The following is a 20580-nucleotide window of genomic DNA, read 5'->3' as shown; positions in this document are numbered from 1 at the left end:
TCACTGGGCAAGGAATTCCATAGATTAACAACCCTCTGGGTGGAGAAATTCCTTCTCAGTTCAGTCCTAAATCTGCTCCCTCTAATCTTGAGGCTATGCCCTCTTGTCCTAGCTTCACCTGCCAGTGGAAACATCCTCTCTACTTCTATCTTATCTATGCCCTTCATAATTTTATACGTTTCTATAAGATCCCCCCTCAATCTTCTGAATTCCAATGAATATAATCCCAACCTACTCAGTCTCTCCTCATAAGCCAACCCCCTCAACTCCAGAATCAACCTAGTGAACCTCCTTTGCACTCCCTCCAGTGCCAGTACATCCTTTCTCAAGTAAGGAGACCAAAACTGCACACGGTACTCCAGGTGTGGCCTCACCAGCACCTTGTACAGCTGCAACATAACCTCTCTGCTTTTTATTTCAATCCCTTTAGCAATGAAGGGCAAAATTCCATTTGCCTTCCTAATTACTTGTTGTACCTGCAGACCTACCTTCTGTGATTCATGCACAAGGACACCCAGGTCCCTCTGCATAGCAGCATGCTGCAACTTTTTACCATTCAAGTAATAATCCTTTTTACTATTACTCCTACCAAAATGTATGACTTCACATTTATTTACATTGTATTCCATCTGCCAGACCTTTGCCCACTCACTGAATGTATCTTCGGTTCCGTAAGTCGTCACCCACGTGGATCGGAGGTCCACATGGAAGAAAAAAATTAAAGGGAACAGTGCATGTGAAATGTGCAAGATTTCAGCACATGTTGCCAATGACAGATTGATGTCAAGGTGTAAATCAACATAAAATTGGTTCCAGAAAATTTGAGCCATATAATTTATCAAATCTAATTACAAACACAGACAGCTGGGCCACGTAGCCATATAGAAGCAAACAAGCTGAGTGCACTTACAAAGACATACAACTAGACGAGATAGTGGAGATTTAAATACAAATGCCAAAATGTCTAGTAACCACAAGGACAACTAAGATCTGGGTAGTATTGTGCCATTACAGGCACTATTGTTGGTTTCACACATTAGTTAATAATGAAAGATTTTGGATACAATTTGTCTAAGGTTCCATTTAAAAACAAAAGTTATAATACCATCCAAAGGCAAAACCAGGATCATGTGCAACATTTACTTACTAGTGGGTTTGCTCAAAACAAAATAAAATGATATAGATTCAGAGGCCACTGAAATAACTCTTATAGTTCTTAGATTTTACCAGATTTCACAGGTTATGGCAACAGCTGCTGCAGAAACCATTGAAAATACTCAGCTTATATTTTATAAAAAAAAACTTATATTTCAACTTTTCTTTTTTAAAAAAGTATTAACATAAAACATTCTAATGAGTATAATCAGAAGCTCATCTCAGTGGCATATGACAAAGTTTTAAAGGCAGATTTAAATCGGATTGTTACCATGGCGACAAATCAAATCGGTTGCTCGATAACCGTATGGAACATGTAAAAACAATGGCTTCAGTCTTTTCAATATTTGATTGGACGACATTTGAGCTCATTCAGTTCAGAATGTCAGGTAAGCAACCTGATACTTCAACTGTAGTTAAGTCAGTGGAGGTTGTGGTGAGATCAAGTTGGGTATTGCAAAAACCAATCTGATCTTGGATAAGGTTGCCAAAAAGCACCATGTAGATGAGAAATACTTGGGACAGGTTTGCATAGATTGGCCTTGGGATCCACCAAAGCTAACTCTGCCATAGCAGGGGAAGAAATCATTGTATTTTGATACTTTAGGTAAAATTAGCAGGACAAGAATGGAACCAGGTAACTGTAGGTCCATTCAGCAGCATGATAGTAGAGGCGCCTTGGGGAAGAGTGGTGCAGTTGTGACATTGACAGATTGATTGTAAATTTGAGCTTTGGGTTAAGTTTGTACCAGGGGCTGTTTTAAGTTAATTATTAAAATCAGAGAATCCTTACACAGTGTGGAAACAGGCCCTCCGGCCCAACAAGTCCACACCGCCCCTCACAGCCTCGCACCCAGACCCATCCCTCATAACCCATCTAATCTACACATCACTGAACACTGGGCAATTTAGCATGGCCAATCCACCTAACCTGCGCATCTGTAGACTGTGGGAGGAAACCGTAGCACCCAAAGAAAACCCATGCTGGCATGGGGAGAATGTGCCAACTCCACACAGACAGTCACCCAAGGGTGGAATCGAACCCAGGTCCCTAGCGCTGTGAGGCAGCAGTGCTAACCACTGAGCCACCGTGCCGCCCCAAAGATTTTTTGAAGTCTTTTTTTTATAAGCAGATTTACTTCAAAACATTTTTTTTTTATTCCTAGCTTTAGAATCAATGGATTTGTATTTATGTTCAACTGTTTTGCAACCCAAAAGGTAATTAAGGGGTTCTCAAGGTTTGTCTGGGATTTCTGGTACTTGGATTTTAAGCTTACTTGAAAAATCCATAGTTGAGAGAGGATTTCTTTCTTTACTTTTAGGCAGTCTTGTGAAGTCCTTGAAGTTTGGTGGCATAGATCAATGTTCCTGAGAATAGAATGATATAGTGAAACTAGATTATGTTCGAGTAAAGAGTAGTGTTCATCCGAGACCAGGTGATGTTGGGATAAAACTCTGGAAACATTACTAGTATGAAAGTAGCGATCCTGCTTCTGCAGCAAATAGTCCAGAATTTTTTTTCAAGATGGCAGCAGAGTAGCAGCGGTGTGTTCAGACTCCTGGCCAGGGGCTTGTCCACTTCTGTCTGATTTTTTGTTTGTTTCTTTTTCACTTTTTCTCTTTTGTTGAAAAAAAAAACCTTTGTTTTCCCCCCTCCCCGGTATCTGCGGCAGGGGCATCAGCGAGAGTGATCCTGGCCTCCTGACACGTGCAGCTGCAGCTGCAGCAGCAACAGAAGTGGATCCTCCTGGCAATTTGTGATGGAAGCGGCTGCACAGAGCCGGCTCTTTCCAGCAACTGGCAGTGGCAGTGGCAGCAACAAAGACCATCAGTGGAGCATGTTTCAGAAGGAGGCTGACTGATACTCTAGGCCACGGCTAGTCCCAGGGAGATAAGAATTCAAGAAGTGGATAATTTCATTTTCTTCCAGCTCTTTGTTTTTTTTTCTTCTCTTGCGTTTGTATTTTGTATTTTAAGGCGGCACCAGAGTGGCAACTTTATACATTACACTCTTCACTGTACTCCTGACAATAAAATCTAACACTAATTCTAAAGCCGAGTACAATTCAGGAAGAAGCTCAGTAGGTTTAGTCTATAAGCTAAAGTTAAAGTGAATTAAATTCTCATGGTGTTAGAGTATAGTGTTTTTGGGTAAGATACAAAGATGAGCTTCGGGTACTATACAAATACTGTTTTCAATGTACGTAGAAGTGTTTTGCAATTAATAGGATTATACTTATATTGTATGTTTGAAAAATCTGTTAAAAGTTTTATTCATTCTATCTTACCATCAACCCATTTCTTTTGATAATCTACTTGTTTCATTGGTAAAACAAAATCTGTAGCATCATGATCCTATATTTCAGCAAGAGACTACTTAATTAAAATCAAAACAAAGTCTATCAAGCTAAGTTTCAGTCCGGGATCAGATTTTTCCAGTAATAATGTGGTCTGGGATAAGAGTCAATGATGTCAAAAGCTGCAGATGGTTCAAAGAAGTACAAAGTAACATCTGCTTCTGTCAGTCATGTAGGACGTCATCCGTTACTTTGATAAGAGCTTCTCAATACGGTGGCAGGAGTGGAAATCTGGCAAAAATTGAAACAAAGTCCCAAGAAATATGGGCACTGATTTGGGAACACACAACGCATTCAAAGAAATTTGGAGAAAAAAGTGGGTTTGTCCTGTTTCCAATCATTTAAGGATGGAGGAGCCAAAGATTCTTTATTCCGAGGGGTGATGACAACTGATATGAAGGAGGGAGCAACACCAGAGGAGATCCATCCGCAATATTAACTAACATGAGGACCAGGAAGGGAAGTTCAGTGGTCAGTAGTTTCATTAGAATAGGGACAACAGAGGAAATGTTACACTAATATGGTCTGCCAGAGGTTTTAGCAAAAAGGGCCAGGTTCAAATAGAAATTAAGAAAATGGACAGACACTGCAGTACATAAATTACTCTGCTTAAAATTTATGATTTATGAACCATTTGAACATTCAGACTTTTTTCTAAATAAAATCTGCTTACATTTCTTTCAGCTGTGGTTTTAAGTATGAAAATTTATTAAGAAAAGCATTTAGTAAATCTATAGGAGCTGAAGCAATATCTTACATAATATCCCCAAACATTACTTATGCCTTTCCAAAGAAGTCAACTTTTTGCAGTGTTTTTTTCTAACTTTTTACGTCAAGTGTCAAAGCTGTCAAAAGCAAAAACGTTACTTTTAAAAATTCACATGTATTAAGCCTACTTAATGTTGTATTTCAACTCAATGCTGTCTTATGTTCAGGAAAATTAACATGTTCACAAGCTCATGTGTCATTCTTTTGCACAGATGATTAGCAGCAAGACCAGTATTGGAAAGAACATTTTGTAGACACAGCCAATCCTGGAATGCACAGATAACGCTGTCAGGTTTTACAAGTCAAGGAAGACATTGTGCATTCATCTTCCATTACTCTGGTGTGTTGAGATTTGACAAGGATCCCTGAAGTAATCAGAGCATATTTTCCACTGCATTTGCCTCCTCTTTTTCAGTGTAACTTTCATTATGTAGCAATCTTTTCAATTTCACACAAGTTTTTAGTTCTGGCTCCCCGGATTAATCTGGTTCAGCTACTGCACTGAGGTTCTTCTACTTCTACCATCAAGAGTTCTGAAGAAGAGTCATACTGGATTCAAAACATTAAGTCTTTCTCTCCACAGAGGCTGCCAGAACTAGAGTTTCTCCAGCACTTCCCGTTTTGATTTCTGTAGCTTATGCTATCCAGCAGTCACTGGTGCAAGATGCTGTAACGGCGTGTTCAAATCTTTTCTGCAAACACTTCACAGTCCCAAAACCATCAGATTACAGCCCAACTCACAGGCACACATTATTCAGTTGCACAAAACTCACCAATGCATGAAAAATCTACACCCTCAGTGACACTTAACGTGCACGAGCTCCTTTTTTTGTACAGATTGCTGCGTTTCTTGAATTGTCAGAAACAGTCAGCTTCATTTGATTTTTGCCAGCCCAAATGCAAACAGCTTCCACCCCACTTCTTGAACAAAGCAGCAATGTGAACACAACTTACATTCAGTTTCAGTAACTTGCGTTTTCCAGTGCAGCCTTGGTTTTGAAATATTTTCCATTACAATCCACAAACAAATACACAGAAAACTACTGCACATGTTGAAATTGCACCATTCATAATCTAAGGCATCCCATAGCATTTTAGTCAGTGAAACATTTTTAAATTGTCACCACTGTTATAACATATTGGATGCAACAGCCAAACCAAGTTTCCAATAGCAATGCACTATAAACCACAGTGTCTGATTTAGTGATGTTAGTTGAGGTAAAATATTGAGCAAAACACCAAGAAGAAACTCTCTGCCACTCTTCCAAATAATTGGCACTAGATTTTTCCTAGCTAACTGACAAGGCAGACAGCTCATCAGCATGAAGTTTAAACTTCTCATCTGAAATATGGTATGCTCAACAGTGCAACACTCGCACAGTACAACCTAACTCACAGGCAAAAATGCTACCTACAGATCTATGGTTGGCATTATTTTGAAACAGCATAAGCCGAATTTTAATGGGATGCATCAAGAGGTCTAAACATGACTCAGTGTTATTCTGTCTATTGTAGGCGAAAGCAGCTTTTGAATCAAAATGAATAACAGATTGTCCAAAGTAGAAAACAGTGTTTAACTATAATCCTAGGCTCCGCAGCTAAGTGGGCATGGAGGTATGGAACTCATCCTCGATAATAAACAACTGACACTGATTCCAGGTAGATATCTGTGGTTGATGCAACTCATAATAATAAATTACCTTTTTTTTTTTTTAAATGTTCATTGTTTTATTAATGATATTTTGAATTCAGTATCCTGAAATTTGGCTTGTAGTATTACATTTTTCCACAAGATGATTTAGTGAAAATATTTTAGCTTGACAGATGACTTATTTGTAATACGCTTCCTCAAAATAAAAACTGACAAACACAAGTCACTTGATTACAAAATGGTTGCACAAAAAGTAATATTTGACCTTTTAAAATACACTCCTGCTGAAGCTGAACATGCACAATTAGAATCTTGTAAAATTGATTTTTCATTGGCCCCTGGTAGCTCCCTTTCCTTGTGGCCTGCATAACAGAGAGATTGATTGATGTTATTTTCTTCAGCAATACTTTAAGACTTGAAAAAATTCTAGATGTTTACCAATGCACATTGAAACAAAATCTGTAGCTATAACATACAATAAACAAAAAATAACAGTTAGTTAAGCCAAGTCTGATCAAACTAAAGCAGTAAAAAACTTCAAAGGTTTAATAGTGGTGAAGTGTTTGAATGTGTATATTCTTAAAAGCAACATATAATATTGAAACTTGATCTCTATATCAACACCAATCTGATAATTTGGTTGAAAACTGTAACGACTTTAAATCTAAATCTTAAATAAAATTGCAAAGGGACATTTTCTCAAGACTTTTCACCTTGCACTCATCAGGACATTCATAAGAATACCAATATGGCAGGGAACATGGTCATTGTAAATGCTGTTGCCAGCTAAATTGATATTTTTGAGAATGTCCTGATTAGTGCAACATGTAAATCTCCAATAAATATTTTCTCCAGCACAAGTTTTATATTACCAAATGCCTAAACAACTCTGAACCAAGTTCCATTGTATTCGACAAAATAAGCCCAAATTAAGGATGCAACCATCCAGACAACTAGATTAGATGTTTGACAGTATTCCCATGAATGGCTGAAATAAATCCAGCTATATAGAATTGCAGCTAATTCATAACATAATTATCCCCAGTCACAACACTCTGGTGAATGGCTGCTATAAACTTTACACAGTGATGCTACGTGGGATAGCATTAACATCTCTCCACTCAGAGAATGTCTCAGGACTGGATAAATCTAGTTCATTAAGAATCCAATGATTTCCATCTTCATACTGTGTGAACAACCAGTTGCACTTAACCTTTCAAAGTGATAAACCTCCAGGTGATACGAGCAATAATCCATGCAGATTAAACCACAACCAGATCACCCATGATCTAACAAGAATGGTGGACCAGGCTCAAAAACACCAAATGGCCTACCTTCTGCTCCAAATATTCTGGTCCTAATCCCTCAAACAGAATTACTTGAAAAATGTGTCATCAAATTGTTATTCCCAAAGCATTTTCCAAAATTACACAAGTGACTAAGCTTAAACAATTACTCAAATGGCTAATATTTTGGGAAACCTTGAAGTTGCAAATAGCTCATATAAATGCAAGTTTTTATTTCAATTACATTATGTTCAACTCAGTTCCATAAATCTCGTCAGTTTCAACTTTACTTTTCTTGATCAGATTCCTTTGCCAAAATTTAGTTTCTAATGATTCAAGTTACAAAAATTAAAAATTGCTGTTATGTATTAAAACATAAACCAGCAAGGCACGGAGGGATTAATCACAGGACTGAAATTTTTGTCAATAATTTCAAATCAACCACTTCAGACATGTTAGGACACATATTTGGAGCAGGTAGAATTTGAACTGGTCTTCCAGTCCAAAGGTAGAGACGTTACCACTGTGGTACAAGACACGTGTGTTTCATCCCCAACTGTATTAACCGACTTTTTATGTGGTGAACATGATAGCCACTACACTACAAAAGTACAGATATCTTTATTTATTTAAAAAGTTTTTTATACAGTGACTGTGTCTATATCTTGCATCTCCAAACCAGTAATCAGTTTGTTTGCTCGTGAGCACAGGATGAATTCCCTTCCTGAAAGCAATTAAAATATCCTGTTCACTACAATTATCAATATATGGTGCTGAAAATAATTTATTTGATTGGTCACTTCAGCTCATTTGTGCACTAACTGCTTTGATTGAATATGGTAATCCTGATTCCTCTCAGCTTGCAAAAGCTGGGGCAGGGGGGGGGAAACATTTTCTTCATTACATTGCCCTTGAAAATTATGCCTTATTCAACTATTAATGTGACTGCCATTTAACTATTGGGACCTATGCACTGCACCCCCTTTCCCCACTACTCAATATTATGTTTTCATAAATTATAAAATGCTGAGAGAAGAGAGACACCATTTTCATGTTAGAGAAATTAATTACGGGAGACTAGAATTATTGTATTTTCAACAGTGAATAAACCAAAGTCAAAAATAGCTTGTATTGGCAAATTATACTTGGGTGACTGAATAGACATCCATCTGACATATGGGCAATGGTGTCAATGAACATCGGTAGGATTCACATCTAGGTATTAGTCTTCTGCAAACAAAGTTTGAGAGGTTCAAGAGATTGATTAAAATGAATTATTTCCCAGCCTACCAGTCAACATACAGTCACCCAGATGTTCCGGGCTCTGAAAGGTTTGAAGAAAAGATGTCTGACCAGATATGCACATCAGGATCCCATGGACATCACAAACCAACAGCTCATGGGAATTAAAAATAAAAAGAACAGACGTAGGCCATTTTCCCCCTAGAGCCTATTCCATCATTCAATGAGATCATGACTGGTCTGTGGCCTAACTCCATTTACCTGCCTTTGCATAGCAAAAATTTATCTTAGATGTGAAATTATCAACCGCTCCAACATCCACTGCCATTTGTGGAAAACAGTTCCAATGCGTAACATCTCTCCTGAACAATCTAGCCCTAATTCTCAGACTACGTCCCCTAGTTCTAGAAATCCCAACCAGTGGAAACAGTTTATCTTTATCTACCCTGTCTTTTCCTGTTAATGCCTTGAAGGCTTCAACTGGATCATGCCTTAACTTTCTAAATTCTAGAGAAAAATAGGCCTAATTTGTACAATCTCCCCTCATAATTAGACTTTAGGGGTTAAATTATCATTCTTATAAACCTGCACTATACTCCCTCCCATATAATCCTACAAAGTTTAAACTTAGTAAAAGACTCCATTTCTGAATTAGAATGAGACACTTCAGGCAGCTCCAACTTAGTTAACTGGATTATTACTCAGGAAATGTTAGGCATAAAAGGTCATAGTCTAGCTCCTGATAAATTTACAGCCATGTACCCCCGAGCCAAATGCCACCTCATCCATTTGCCAATCTTTCCACTTAACACACGCACATTCCCATCCCATCTGTTCTCTTATATATTCATTCACCGTCACAATGAAATACTGTTTAAATATTTCAAAGCTTTTTAGCACATCAGTAAGTGCCTACCAGAACACAGCAACAGTACCATAAAAAGGTTGATTCCCCTGACAAAAGCAGTTGGATTTCAAATACATTCCACAGTTCTGAAGAAGCCAGCAACGGAAATCCCATCCAGAAATACAGATCTCAATAGTGGTGCAGAAAGGTTAAAAATAATGCACAATGGCATTCATGATGATTACCACACCTGGGAAGATTCTGACTATGGACAGCATTTTACAGTTCTTTCCAGACACCAATATTTCACTTTTAATACAAAATTAGAACAGAGGCGTGGACACTAAGAAAAAGCACATACTACATACATCTCCGACCACCTTCATCTTGCTAAACAGTTACATGCATTAGTTTCCACTATCGCACGAATGACAAAATACACAGATACAACTGACGAATGCCAGCTTTTTAAAATCATGATTGTTTATCTGAAGTCATAGAATTCTAATTATATCACAATGTTCAAAAGTATAAATGTAGTATTTAATAGTACTCACGAATAAAAAATATTAAATCCAGTTAAGTTATAAGCAGCATCACTAAAAAAGTGCAGCAATGCATAACCAGATGTGGTAACTACTTCAGGTACAGTCTCATTCCCATGCAGCTCTGGAACTATCAGACCACTGTGGGAAATGAAAAAGTATATCAACATCAAGAGGAAATAAAAGCACTATAAGAGACACTCGCTAAAACATATTAATCCAAAAACAGTAATCTTTATCAAGTTTACAAAATGTCATAAAGCAATTCATAGTTTCAATTATGAATTATGTTTCAGCATTAGTGAATATATTTGGTTTTTGTCAGAACTTCTATTATGAGAGATAAACACAAAGACAACTTTTATTTATCAAGCAATTTTAACATAGCAAAACATTTCAAATCACCTCACAAGAGCATTATAAAACTAAGTATGACATCAAACTAAAGGATGGGATATTAACTGAGATGATCAACTTAGTTCTGAAGAAGGGTCACCGGACCCAAAATGTTAACTGTTTTTTCCCTTCACAGATGCTGCTAGACCTGCTGAGCTTTTCCAGCAACTTTCTTTTTGTTCCTGATTTACAGCATCCGCACTTCTTTTGGGTTTTACGATCAACTTAGTCACCAGTTACTTTCATTTTCAAAAAACTTCTTAAAAGCAAAATGGAGCAGAAGAGAATTCTAAAACTTGGACCATGCTAAGTGAAAGCCATCAACAGTGGAGGAATTGTAATTGGGGATGCACAAGAGGCCAGGTTTTGAGGAGTGCAGATGTCTTGGAGTGTTGAGGGCTGTAGGATATTACAGAGATAAGAAAGGGCAATGTCATGGTGGATATGAAAACAGGGGAAGTAATTTGAAAAAAAGAATCAATAATGCTTGACCAGGAGTCAAAGTAGGCCAGCAACCACAGGACTGAAAAGGGGAACAGGACTTGTTAGGAGTTAAGACACAGGCAGAGTTTTGGAGGACGCACCTAAGGGAGGGTAGAATTTGGGACACCAATCACGGGCACATTGAAATAATGATGGTTAGAGGTAAGAAAGGAATGAATGAGGGCTTCGCTGGTAGCTAAAACCACACAGAGACAAGAACCTTCATCCACTCTTGAAAGTGCAATATCAGTCCAAACATCTCCAGGGCAGGCACAGCATTGGTGACTAACACAGCCTTCTGTCATACTGCCAGCTTTTATGGAGGTGAAGGACTGTCTAGATGGCTTTTAAATATGGCATCTAAATCTTTTATCCCAGAAGGTCCTGGTAAGGACAAGAACTTTCTTCCCATTAGATTCACTGTTCAACTTACACAACTCACATGCCTGCATTATGAACTAAAAGGTGCATAATCGCATGAAACACTCATCCCAAGACTCAGATGAACTCGAACATGCCTGACATTAGAATCCATGACAGAAGATTCCAACCAAACTGAGAATAAGCCCTATTTCAAAAAACCATGAAATATATACAAAATTTTCCCTCGCATGCAGAAGCTGCTGTTCAAAAATCAAGGTGGTAGCACAGAATGTGCTTTAGGAAAGAAAAAGTGAATGATACCTGCATAGAAACAGTGTGCAGATTTGAAGGGAGAGAGAATGATATAACTTATCTTTGGAATATTTTAATGAACTCAACTGGTTTCTCAAGCCAATACAGTATTTTAAAACTGATAAGAGGAATTATTACCATCTGCATGCAAACATTAAACACTTTCTACGGTCATCACAGTGTAAGTTGAAGTAAAGCTGAGTAGAAGCACAGGCAGTTAAGAAAGATTTTGTCGGCAACTGTCAATCTAACCAAAACCAGAAACTGAACAGCAGCATTTCTTGTTCTTCCTACAGAATTATACAGCACCAAGACCCACTTTCAAATTCTAGTCTGTACCATTGGTCAAAAAAAATCTTGCTTCAGATGTTCAGAGAAAGGAGGAATGGCAAGTTTTATATTTCTCCAAATTTTGAATGTTCAACATTAAAAACTAAAAATATGCAACAGAAAATCCACATTTTGAAAGTGATAAATACAAAGACATCAATTTGCAATCTTCACATCGACACTTTCATGCATTTTAAAATTATACAAGCAACTTCAAGCAATAAAACAGGAACTTGCTTCCCATACTCCAATGAGATAAAATCATGAGGGGCATAGATAAGGTGAATAGCAAAGGTCTTTTCCCGAGGGTAGCGGAGTTCAAAACTAGAGGGCATAATTTTCAGGTGACAGGAGAAAGATTTAAAAGGGACTCGACAAGCAACTTTTTCACACAGAGGCTGGTTCGTAAGTGGAATGAACTACCAGAGGGAACGGTAGATACAGGTACAGTCACAACATTTAAAAGACATTTGGACAGGTACATGAACAGGAAAGATTTAGAGGGATATGGACCAAATGCAGGCAAATGGGTCCAGTCAACTTTGGAAAACGAGTTGGCACAGATGAGTTGGACTGAAGGGTCTGTTTCCGTGCTGTATGATTCTATGGCTCATAACTACTGACCGACTTTAAATGGTGCTCAAGGAATCCTTGGTTTAAATTGTCAGACAAAAGATAGCACCTCCAACCTTGCATTCGAAGACCATAAGAACATAACAAATAGGTACAGGAGTAGGCTATTTGGCCCTTTGAGCCTGGTCTGCCATTTGATAGAATCATTGATGATCCAACGTTCCTCATATCCATTTTCTGCCCTTTCCTGGTAATCCTTAGATTCTTGATAAGTAGGGGAATCATCTATCTCAGTCTTAACTATACACAAGGACTCTCCCCACCAATCTGCGACAAGGAGCTCCAAAATGAGAGAACCTTCAGAGAAGAAATTCCTCCTCATCTCGATCTTAAATTATCACTTGGTTATTCTGAGACTATGCCGTCTGGTCCTAGACTCTCCCATGGAGGGGAAATATTGCCTCAGTATTTAGCCCACAACAGCAGGTCAGAGGCTCGCAATACTACAACAAGCAACTCTCCTCCTACTCCCCACAGTCTGTCCATCATCTACAAGGCACAAATCAGGAGTGAGATGGAATTACGCCCCACTTGCCTGGACAAGTGCAGCTCCAACAACACTCCAGAAGCTTGACAGCATCCAGGACAAAGCAGCACACTTGATTGGCACCATAACCATAAGCATCCACTCCCTCCTCCACCAATGTTCAGCAGCAGCAGTGTGTACTATCTATAAGGTGCACTGCAGAAATTCTCTAAAGATCCTCCAACAGCACCTTCCAAACTCACAATCATGCCCATCTGGAAGGGCAAGGATAGCAGCAAGGGCAAGGGCAGGCAGCACGGTGGCTCAGTGGTTAGCACTGCTGTCTAACAGCACCAGGAACCCAGGTTCAATTCAACCCTCAGGCAATTGTCTGTGTGGAGTTTGCACATTCTCCCCATGTCAGGGTTTCCTCTGTGTGCTCAGGTTTCCTCCCACAGTCCAAAGATGTGCAGGCTAGGTGGTTTGGCTATGCTAAATTGCCCATAGTGTTTAGGGATGTGTAGATTAGGTGGGTTAAGCGGGGGTAGGTCTGTGTGGAACACTCCGACGGTCGGCGTGGACTCGTTGGGCCAAAGGGCCTGTTTCCACACTGTAGGGATTCTATGATCTTCTATGATTCTATGAGCAAATACATGGAAACACGACCGCCTTCAAGTTTCCCTCCAAGCCACTCACTATCCTGACTTGCAAATATATCGCCCTTCCTCACTGTCACCGAGTCAAAATCCTCGAATTCCCTCCCCCAATGGCATTGTGGGTCAACCCAGAGCATGCAGACTGCAGCAGTTCAAGAAAGCAGTTCACCACCACTTTTTCCAAGGGCAACTAGGGGTGGGCATTAAATGCTGGCCAGCCAGCAACACCCACATCCCATAAGTGATTTTTTTTTTTTTTTTAAAAAAGATCTTAAGAATCTTAATGAGATTACCTCTCATTCTTCTAAATTCAAATGAATACAGTACCAGCCCGTTTAGCCTTTGCTCATAAGACAATACCTTCGCACCAAGGATCACCCTTGTGAACCTTCTCTGAACTGCCTCTAATGAAACTATACCTTTCCTTAAATAAGGGGACCAAAACTGTTCTCAGTCATCCAAATGTTGCCTCACCAACACCTTGTACAGTTGCAGTAAAAACTTCCCCATTCTTGAACTCCAACCCCCTTGAAATAACAGCCAGCCTTCCTGCTCCTATGATGCTGCTTGGCCTGCTGTGTTCATCCAGCTCTACACTTTGTTATCTCAGATTTTCCAGCATCTGCAATTCCTACTATCTCTGATTCCATGAGTCTTCCTGATTAACCGCTGCATCAATGTGCCAGCTGTGTGTTGGGCACAAGAAACCCCATGTCCCTTTGCGTTGCAGCTTTCTTCAGCTCTTCTCTGTTTAAATAATATTCTATTCTTTTATTCTGCCTTCAAAACTGAATAACTTTGCATTTTCCCCACATTATACTACATTTGCCAATTTTGTGCACACTTCCTTAACCTACCTTAATCTCTAAACTGTATCCCTCCCAAACTCCCTTTCGATCTATTTTAGTGCTATCTGCAATATGGCTACAGTACATTCACTTCTGTCCTCCAAATCATTAACATATATTGTAAACTGTTGGGTCCCAGCACTTACCCTTGTGCAACCCCACCGGTCACAGATCGCCAAGCTGAAAAAGATTCCCTCATCTCCATTATCTGCAGCTACGAGCCTGGAAAAGCACAGCAGGTCAGATGGCATCCGAGAAGCAGGTAAGTCAACGTTTCAGGCCGAAACCTTTTGTCAGGACTGGGGAGGGCAGAAATAAAAGAGAGAGGGAAAGGGAAGGGTAGGGTAGGAGAGATGGTAATAGGTGGATGCAGATGGGGGGTTATTATGATTGGTCCATGGGAAGGGTGGAGCATATACGGGAGTAGGAAGATGGACAGGTTAGGTCAGGTCAGGACAGGAGCGGGGAGGGCTGGACGTGGGATAGGGCTGGGAATGGAGGGATTTGAAACTGGCAGAGTTAATGTTAAGGCCATTGGGCTATAAGCTTCCATGGAAAAACATCAAGTGTTGTTCCTCCAGTTTACGTCTGGCCTCACTCTGATGGTAGAGGAGGCCAAGGATAGACATGTCATCAGGGGAGTGGGAGGGGGAATTAAAATGGATGGCAACCGGAAGTGTAATGCATGCAGAGCACAGATGATCCACAAACCGGACCCCGAGTCTGCATTTACATCAGGAGCAATGCATGCAATAGATTAGGTTGGACGAAGTGCAGGTGAATCTCTGCTGGATCTGGAAGGATTGTTTTGGGCCTTGGACAGAGATGAGAGGGCAGGTGTGCGGGCAGGCGTTGCACCTCTTGCAGTTGCAGGGAAAGGTACACGGTGTGGTGGAGGAATTGGTGGGGAGTGTAGGGCTGATGAGAGTGTCACGGAATGAACAGTCCCTGCAGAAAGCGGACAGGGAGGGAAGGGAAATATCTTTTAGTCGTGGAGTCTGATTGTAGTAGGCAGAAGTGTACGAGGATGATGCGTTGGATCCAGAGGTTGGTGAGGTGGAATGTGAGGACGAAGGGGACTCTATCCTTATTGCTGTTGGGAGGGTGGGGGGCAGAATTTGGGGCGCAGTTTGAGACCAGAATTGTGGGAATGGAGGAGATGCGATTGAGGGCATCCTTAATTACAGAGGAGGGGAAATCACAGCCCCTGAAGTAGGGTATCCCAGATATCCTCCTAGAGTGGAATACTTCATCCTCAAAGCAGATGCAATGGAGGTAGAGGAATTGGGAGTGCAGGATAGCATTTTTACAGGAGGGTGGGAGAGAGGAGGAGGTGTAGTCGTGTATTTGTGGGAGTCAGTGGATTTGAAATAGATATCGGTGGAGAGTTGGTTTGCGGAAATGGAGACTGAGAGGTCCAGGAAGGGGAGGGAGGTGTCAAAAATAGTCCAGGTGAATTTGAGGGCAGGGTGGAAGGTGTTGGTGAAGTTGATGAACTGCTCGAGCTCCTCACAGGAGCATGAGGTCACACTGATGCAGTCATCAATAAAGCGGAGGAAGAGGTGAGGGATGGTGCCGGCATAGTTGCAGAAGAGGGACTGTTCCACAAATCCTACAAAAAGGCAGGCATAGCTCAGCCTGGTGCAGGTGCCCATGGCCAGGGAGTGGGAGGAATCGAGCGTGAAATTGTTGAGAGAGAGGACCAGTTCAGCCGAGCAAATGAGAGTGTCAGTGGAGGGGGACTGGGTGGGCCTACAGGAGAGGAAGAGGCAGAGGTTTTTAAACCCTCTGTGTGGGGGATACAGGTGTACAGGGATTGTACATCCATGGTGAAGATGTGGTGTTGGGAGCCAGGGAAATTGAGGTTTTGAAAAATGATGGAGGGCGTGGGTTGTGAAACGAATATAGGCAGGGAGTTCCTTGACCAACGGGGAAAGAATGGAGTCAAGGTAGGAGGAGATGGGCTCGGTAGGGCATTTGCAGGCAGAAACAATGGATCAACTGGGGCAATTGGGTTTATGGATTTTGGACAAGAGATAGAGATGGGCAGTAAGGGGTTGGGGAACTAGGAGGTTAGAGGCTGGGGACGGGAGAAGTGTGAAGTGATGAGATTGTCGATGGTCTGGGAGATGATGGCTTGGTGATCAGAGGTTGTGTCATGATCAAAGGGATGGTAGGAGGAGATGTCAGAGAGTTGGCATCTGGCCTCAGCAACGTAGAAGTCATTATGCTATACTACCACTGTGACCCCTTGTCGGCGGGTTTAATAGTGAGGTTGAGCTTGAAGCAAAGGAGAGGAGGGCTGTCCGTTCCGATGGAGAGAGGAGCATCGAGATCCACGTGAGCGATGTCGCGGTAGCAGTTTTAAATGAAGAGGTCGAGGGAAGGTAGAAGGCTGGGACAGGGTGTCCAGGAGGATGGAGTTGCTGGAGGTGGGAGAAGGGGTTGTTAGTGGATGGGTTGGATTCCCATTCAAAGAAGTAGGGGTGGAGGCGGCAGAAGAGCCCAATATCACGGTGTACGCTGAACTCGTTTATGTGGGGGCACAGGGGAATGAAGGTGAGCAGTTTGCTAAGGACTGACCGTTCAGCCTCAGAGAAAGGGAGATGCAGGGGAAATGGTGAGTACCTGGCAGGGCTTGGGTCTGGGGCCAGGTATAGAGCTGGGGCCAGGAACGGCGGTGGTGACTTAATCAGGAGTGGGTGTGTGCACTGGAGCCGTCACATGGACGGAAGCAGAAGTAACACGATTGCCACCGAGGTCGGCAAAAGTGGCAGTCACGCGGTTGTTAGGAGTGGTTGGAGCACCCACATGGTCAATGGTGTTGGGCTGATCCCGGAGAATGGTGTCAGAATGAGACCAAACGTAAACTGGTGCAACAACACCTGATATTTCATCTTGGAAGCTTACAGCCCAATGGCCTTAACTTTGGACTTCACCAGTTTCAAAATCTCTTCACCTTCAGCCTTATCCCATGTCCAGTCCTCCCCTTCCTGACCTGACCTAACCTGTCCATCTTCCTACTCACCTATCTGCTCCACCCTTCTCATGGACCAATCACAATAACCCTCTCCTGCATTCACCTATCACCATCTCTCACAGCCTTCCTCCAGCCCCACCCCCTCCCTCTATTTATTTCTGGGCTCCCTTCCCCCTCCCCCTCCCCCTCCCCAGTCCTGACAAACGGTTTCAGCCTGAAACACTGACTCACCTGCTCCTCAGATGCTGTCTGACTTGTTGTGCTTTTCCAGGCTCACACCTATTAACTCTGGCTTCCAGCATTTGCAGTCCTTATTGTCCCCTTATCACATTTCACTGTTTCCTGCCCACGAGCCAATTTTCTCTCCATGCCAATAATACTTCCAACACCACTGACTCTTATCTTATGCCTTAAGCCACTGTGAGTTATCTTGTTGAATGCCTTCTGGAAGTCCAAAGCAACACACTGACTGGTTCCCCTCTCAACTCTGGCTGAGACTTCTTCAAAAAATTAGTCAGACACTATTTCCATTTTGTGAAACCAATTAGATTTTGATCTTCCAAATGTTCTGCTAAATCCGACCTAATAGTCAATTCCAATGCTTTCCTAACAATAGATGTTCACCTAATTTGCTGATAATTACCCACTTTTTGCCTCCCTCCCCTTTATGATTGAGGTGTCACATTAGCAGTTTTTAATCCTCTGGTACTTCCCCAGAATCCAATGATTTTTGAAAAATTAAAACCAATGAATCCACTATCTCTGTAGTTAACTCTTTAGGATCCTAGGATGCAAACCATCAGGGTCAGGGGGCTTATCTGACTCTAGTTCCATTAGTTTGTCTGATACTATTTCTCTAGTGATGGTATTTAATTCCTTCCCCATATTCTTTAGTATTAATGGAATGTTTGAAATACCTTCAAAACATAAAAACATGTGTAAAATATGTGTAACTCCTCTGCAATTTTCTTGCTCCCCAAAACCATCTCCCCAGATTCATTTTCCAAGGGGCCTATGCTCACTTTGACCTTCCTCTTACCTTTTGTATATTTAGAGAAGCTCTTACTGTCAGCTTTTATATTCCTCATTAATTGGCCCACATAGTTCATTTTGCCTGTCTTTATTATCTCTTTCGTCCACCTTTGATGGATTCTGAATTTATCTAGTTTGAGGCTATCACTGACTCTGGCCTCCTTATATGCTTTACGTTTTCAACTTCATACTCTCCTTGACTTCCTTAGTTAGCCATAGATAACAAAGTGTGGTGCTGCAGGAACACAGCAGGCCAGGCAACATCAGAGGAACAGGAAAGCTGACATTTCTGTTTGTTTAACCCTCTGTTAGAATCTTTTCTCCTCACCGAGATATATTTTCGCCGAGTCATGAATTACCTCCTCTCCCACCCCACCTCCGCCACCGCCCCGCCCCCCCGTGTCTAGATTCAAAACATTAGCTTATTCTCTCTCCACAGATGCTGCCTGACCTGCTGTGATTTCCAGCATTTCTTGTGTTTTCAGTACAGATTCTAGCATCTGTAGTAATTTACTCCCACAGGAATGTCAACCATGTTAAACATGTTCACATTAATACTGCAAGTAAACTATACACACACACACACACACACACACACACACACACACACACACACACACACACACACGTTCAGTTGGGATAGAAAGATCCTCAAACTTACCTGAATACGGCTATCAAAGGTGCATATATTGAATCACCATCATATACATACATATGGTCCCAGCTACATTCTGTAGCAAAATGGTTAAATCGCAACCTTAATACAGCATTTGGACTATAAAAGAAGAAACAATAATTTAAAAATGTATAAGCTTGAATCCTTCAGCTTGTTTTTAAAGTTAACAGTTACTACAGTGATTAATTCGGCCTCAAAACCCCTCAAGCCAAATGACTTCTTTACAATTGGTCCCAATAACTTCAATAGTTTATGTAACATATTTATCCCAATAATCTATTCCATATCCTCTTCAGTTAATTCAGTTACACCACTTTTAATCTCTTCCGTAATAAGTGAAGTAGAATATTCAAACATCTCCACTTTTACTCTCAAGTAGGAGGTGACCCTTTAATTCAAAGGGTCGCAACTTATATTATTCTTGCACTCCTGTATCCCTAAAATACCTCTGCATCCATCTTATGTTGACTGGAAATTATCTCATTTTTTATTTCACTTCTACATATTTCAATCTTCTCGTCTTATTCATTACACACACACTGACATCTAGATGCTGAAATAGCCAAAAGATCTTCAGAGATTTAGAACAGTTTCAATTGGACCCCTTCCGTCCAGAAGCAAACACCCCAAACTCAGTCTTTTAATGTTTTCTAATTAAACTGTTCAGAGATATTATTACACATTTCTGGAGGAGGTGGGACTTGAACCTAGGTCCCCTGGCCCAGAGGTAGGGACAGCAACTCAGTCTCTTTCTCTTCTTATATCCACAAGTGTTATCTCACACAACTGAATGATTTTTCTCTCCACCATCAAATCACTCATTTTATTTTTAATCTATTAACTAACAGTACTAGATCACATGTTCCAATCGATTATTTTACATTCAAAGCCCATTAAAGGCAATGCAATAACACAAAAGATGAGGGAGAGGGGGTGGGGAGTAAATCAAAATACAACAACTTGGCTTTAAAACAAAGTCTGATGACTATCACCTCAACCAACTTAAGGCGATAGGCTCAAATTTGAGGCTTTTGTGCCCAGAAGTCGCATGTTCAAGTTCCACCTGCTCCAGGAGGTGTGCTGAGACAAATATCAACAGGTTAATTTCATTAAAACCTCTTTGAGCTTGGACTTTTGTGGTGTAGTTATCTAATTCTGAGCCAGGAGGACTGGGTTCAAGTCCCACCTGCTCCAGAGGTGTATCTCAGCATCTCCAAACAGGTTGATAGAAAATATTCAAAAAGAAAAGGTTTGTATTCAGTAGCACCTTGGGCTATTCCGTGGCACTTTACAATAAATAGTACGGCAATAAGATACATGCTGCATTTGGGTTTTCAGTTGAATTTTAAAAATTCTGTTCGAGACTTACAGAAATCAGCATCTCTAACTCAGACGCCCTTTTGTTTTGAGAAAAATATTGTATTTATACATGATACATAAAATTTTAAAATTCTCATCACGAAATAGCAAGACATCCTTCTTCAAATTTTCTGTAGAGCCAACAAAAACAAAGTTGGTGGAAAAGCTCAGCAGGTCTGGCAGCATCTGTGGAGG

General features: G+C 40.9%; 1 protein-coding gene across 1 annotated transcript in view; it reads right to left on the bottom strand.

Annotated features, from left to right (window-relative positions):
- The window catches only part of atrnl1b (attractin-like 1b), an 843599-nt gene extending 824119 nt beyond the window's left edge, over positions 1-19480 (bottom strand). The window contains exons 1-3 of the mRNA XM_048609206.1: positions 19473-19480; positions 19012-19125; positions 9864-9992 (exon numbers count right to left, since the gene is read on the bottom strand). Coding sequence (XP_048465163.1) covers positions 9864-9992; positions 19012-19125; positions 19473-19480 — 251 coding nt within the window. The remainder of the gene's footprint in view (positions 1-9863; positions 9993-19011; positions 19126-19472) is intronic.
- Between the last annotated feature and the right edge of the window lie 1100 nt (positions 19481-20580).

This window comes from Rhincodon typus, chromosome 20 (assembly GCF_021869965.1).
Source record: "Rhincodon typus isolate 14 chromosome 20, sRhiTyp1.1, whole genome shotgun sequence".
NCBI classification, from domain to species: domain Eukaryota; kingdom Metazoa; phylum Chordata; class Chondrichthyes; order Orectolobiformes; family Rhincodontidae; genus Rhincodon; species Rhincodon typus.
Note: the sequence above shows the minus strand (reverse complement) of the source record. Positions and strands in the feature narration are given on the sequence as shown.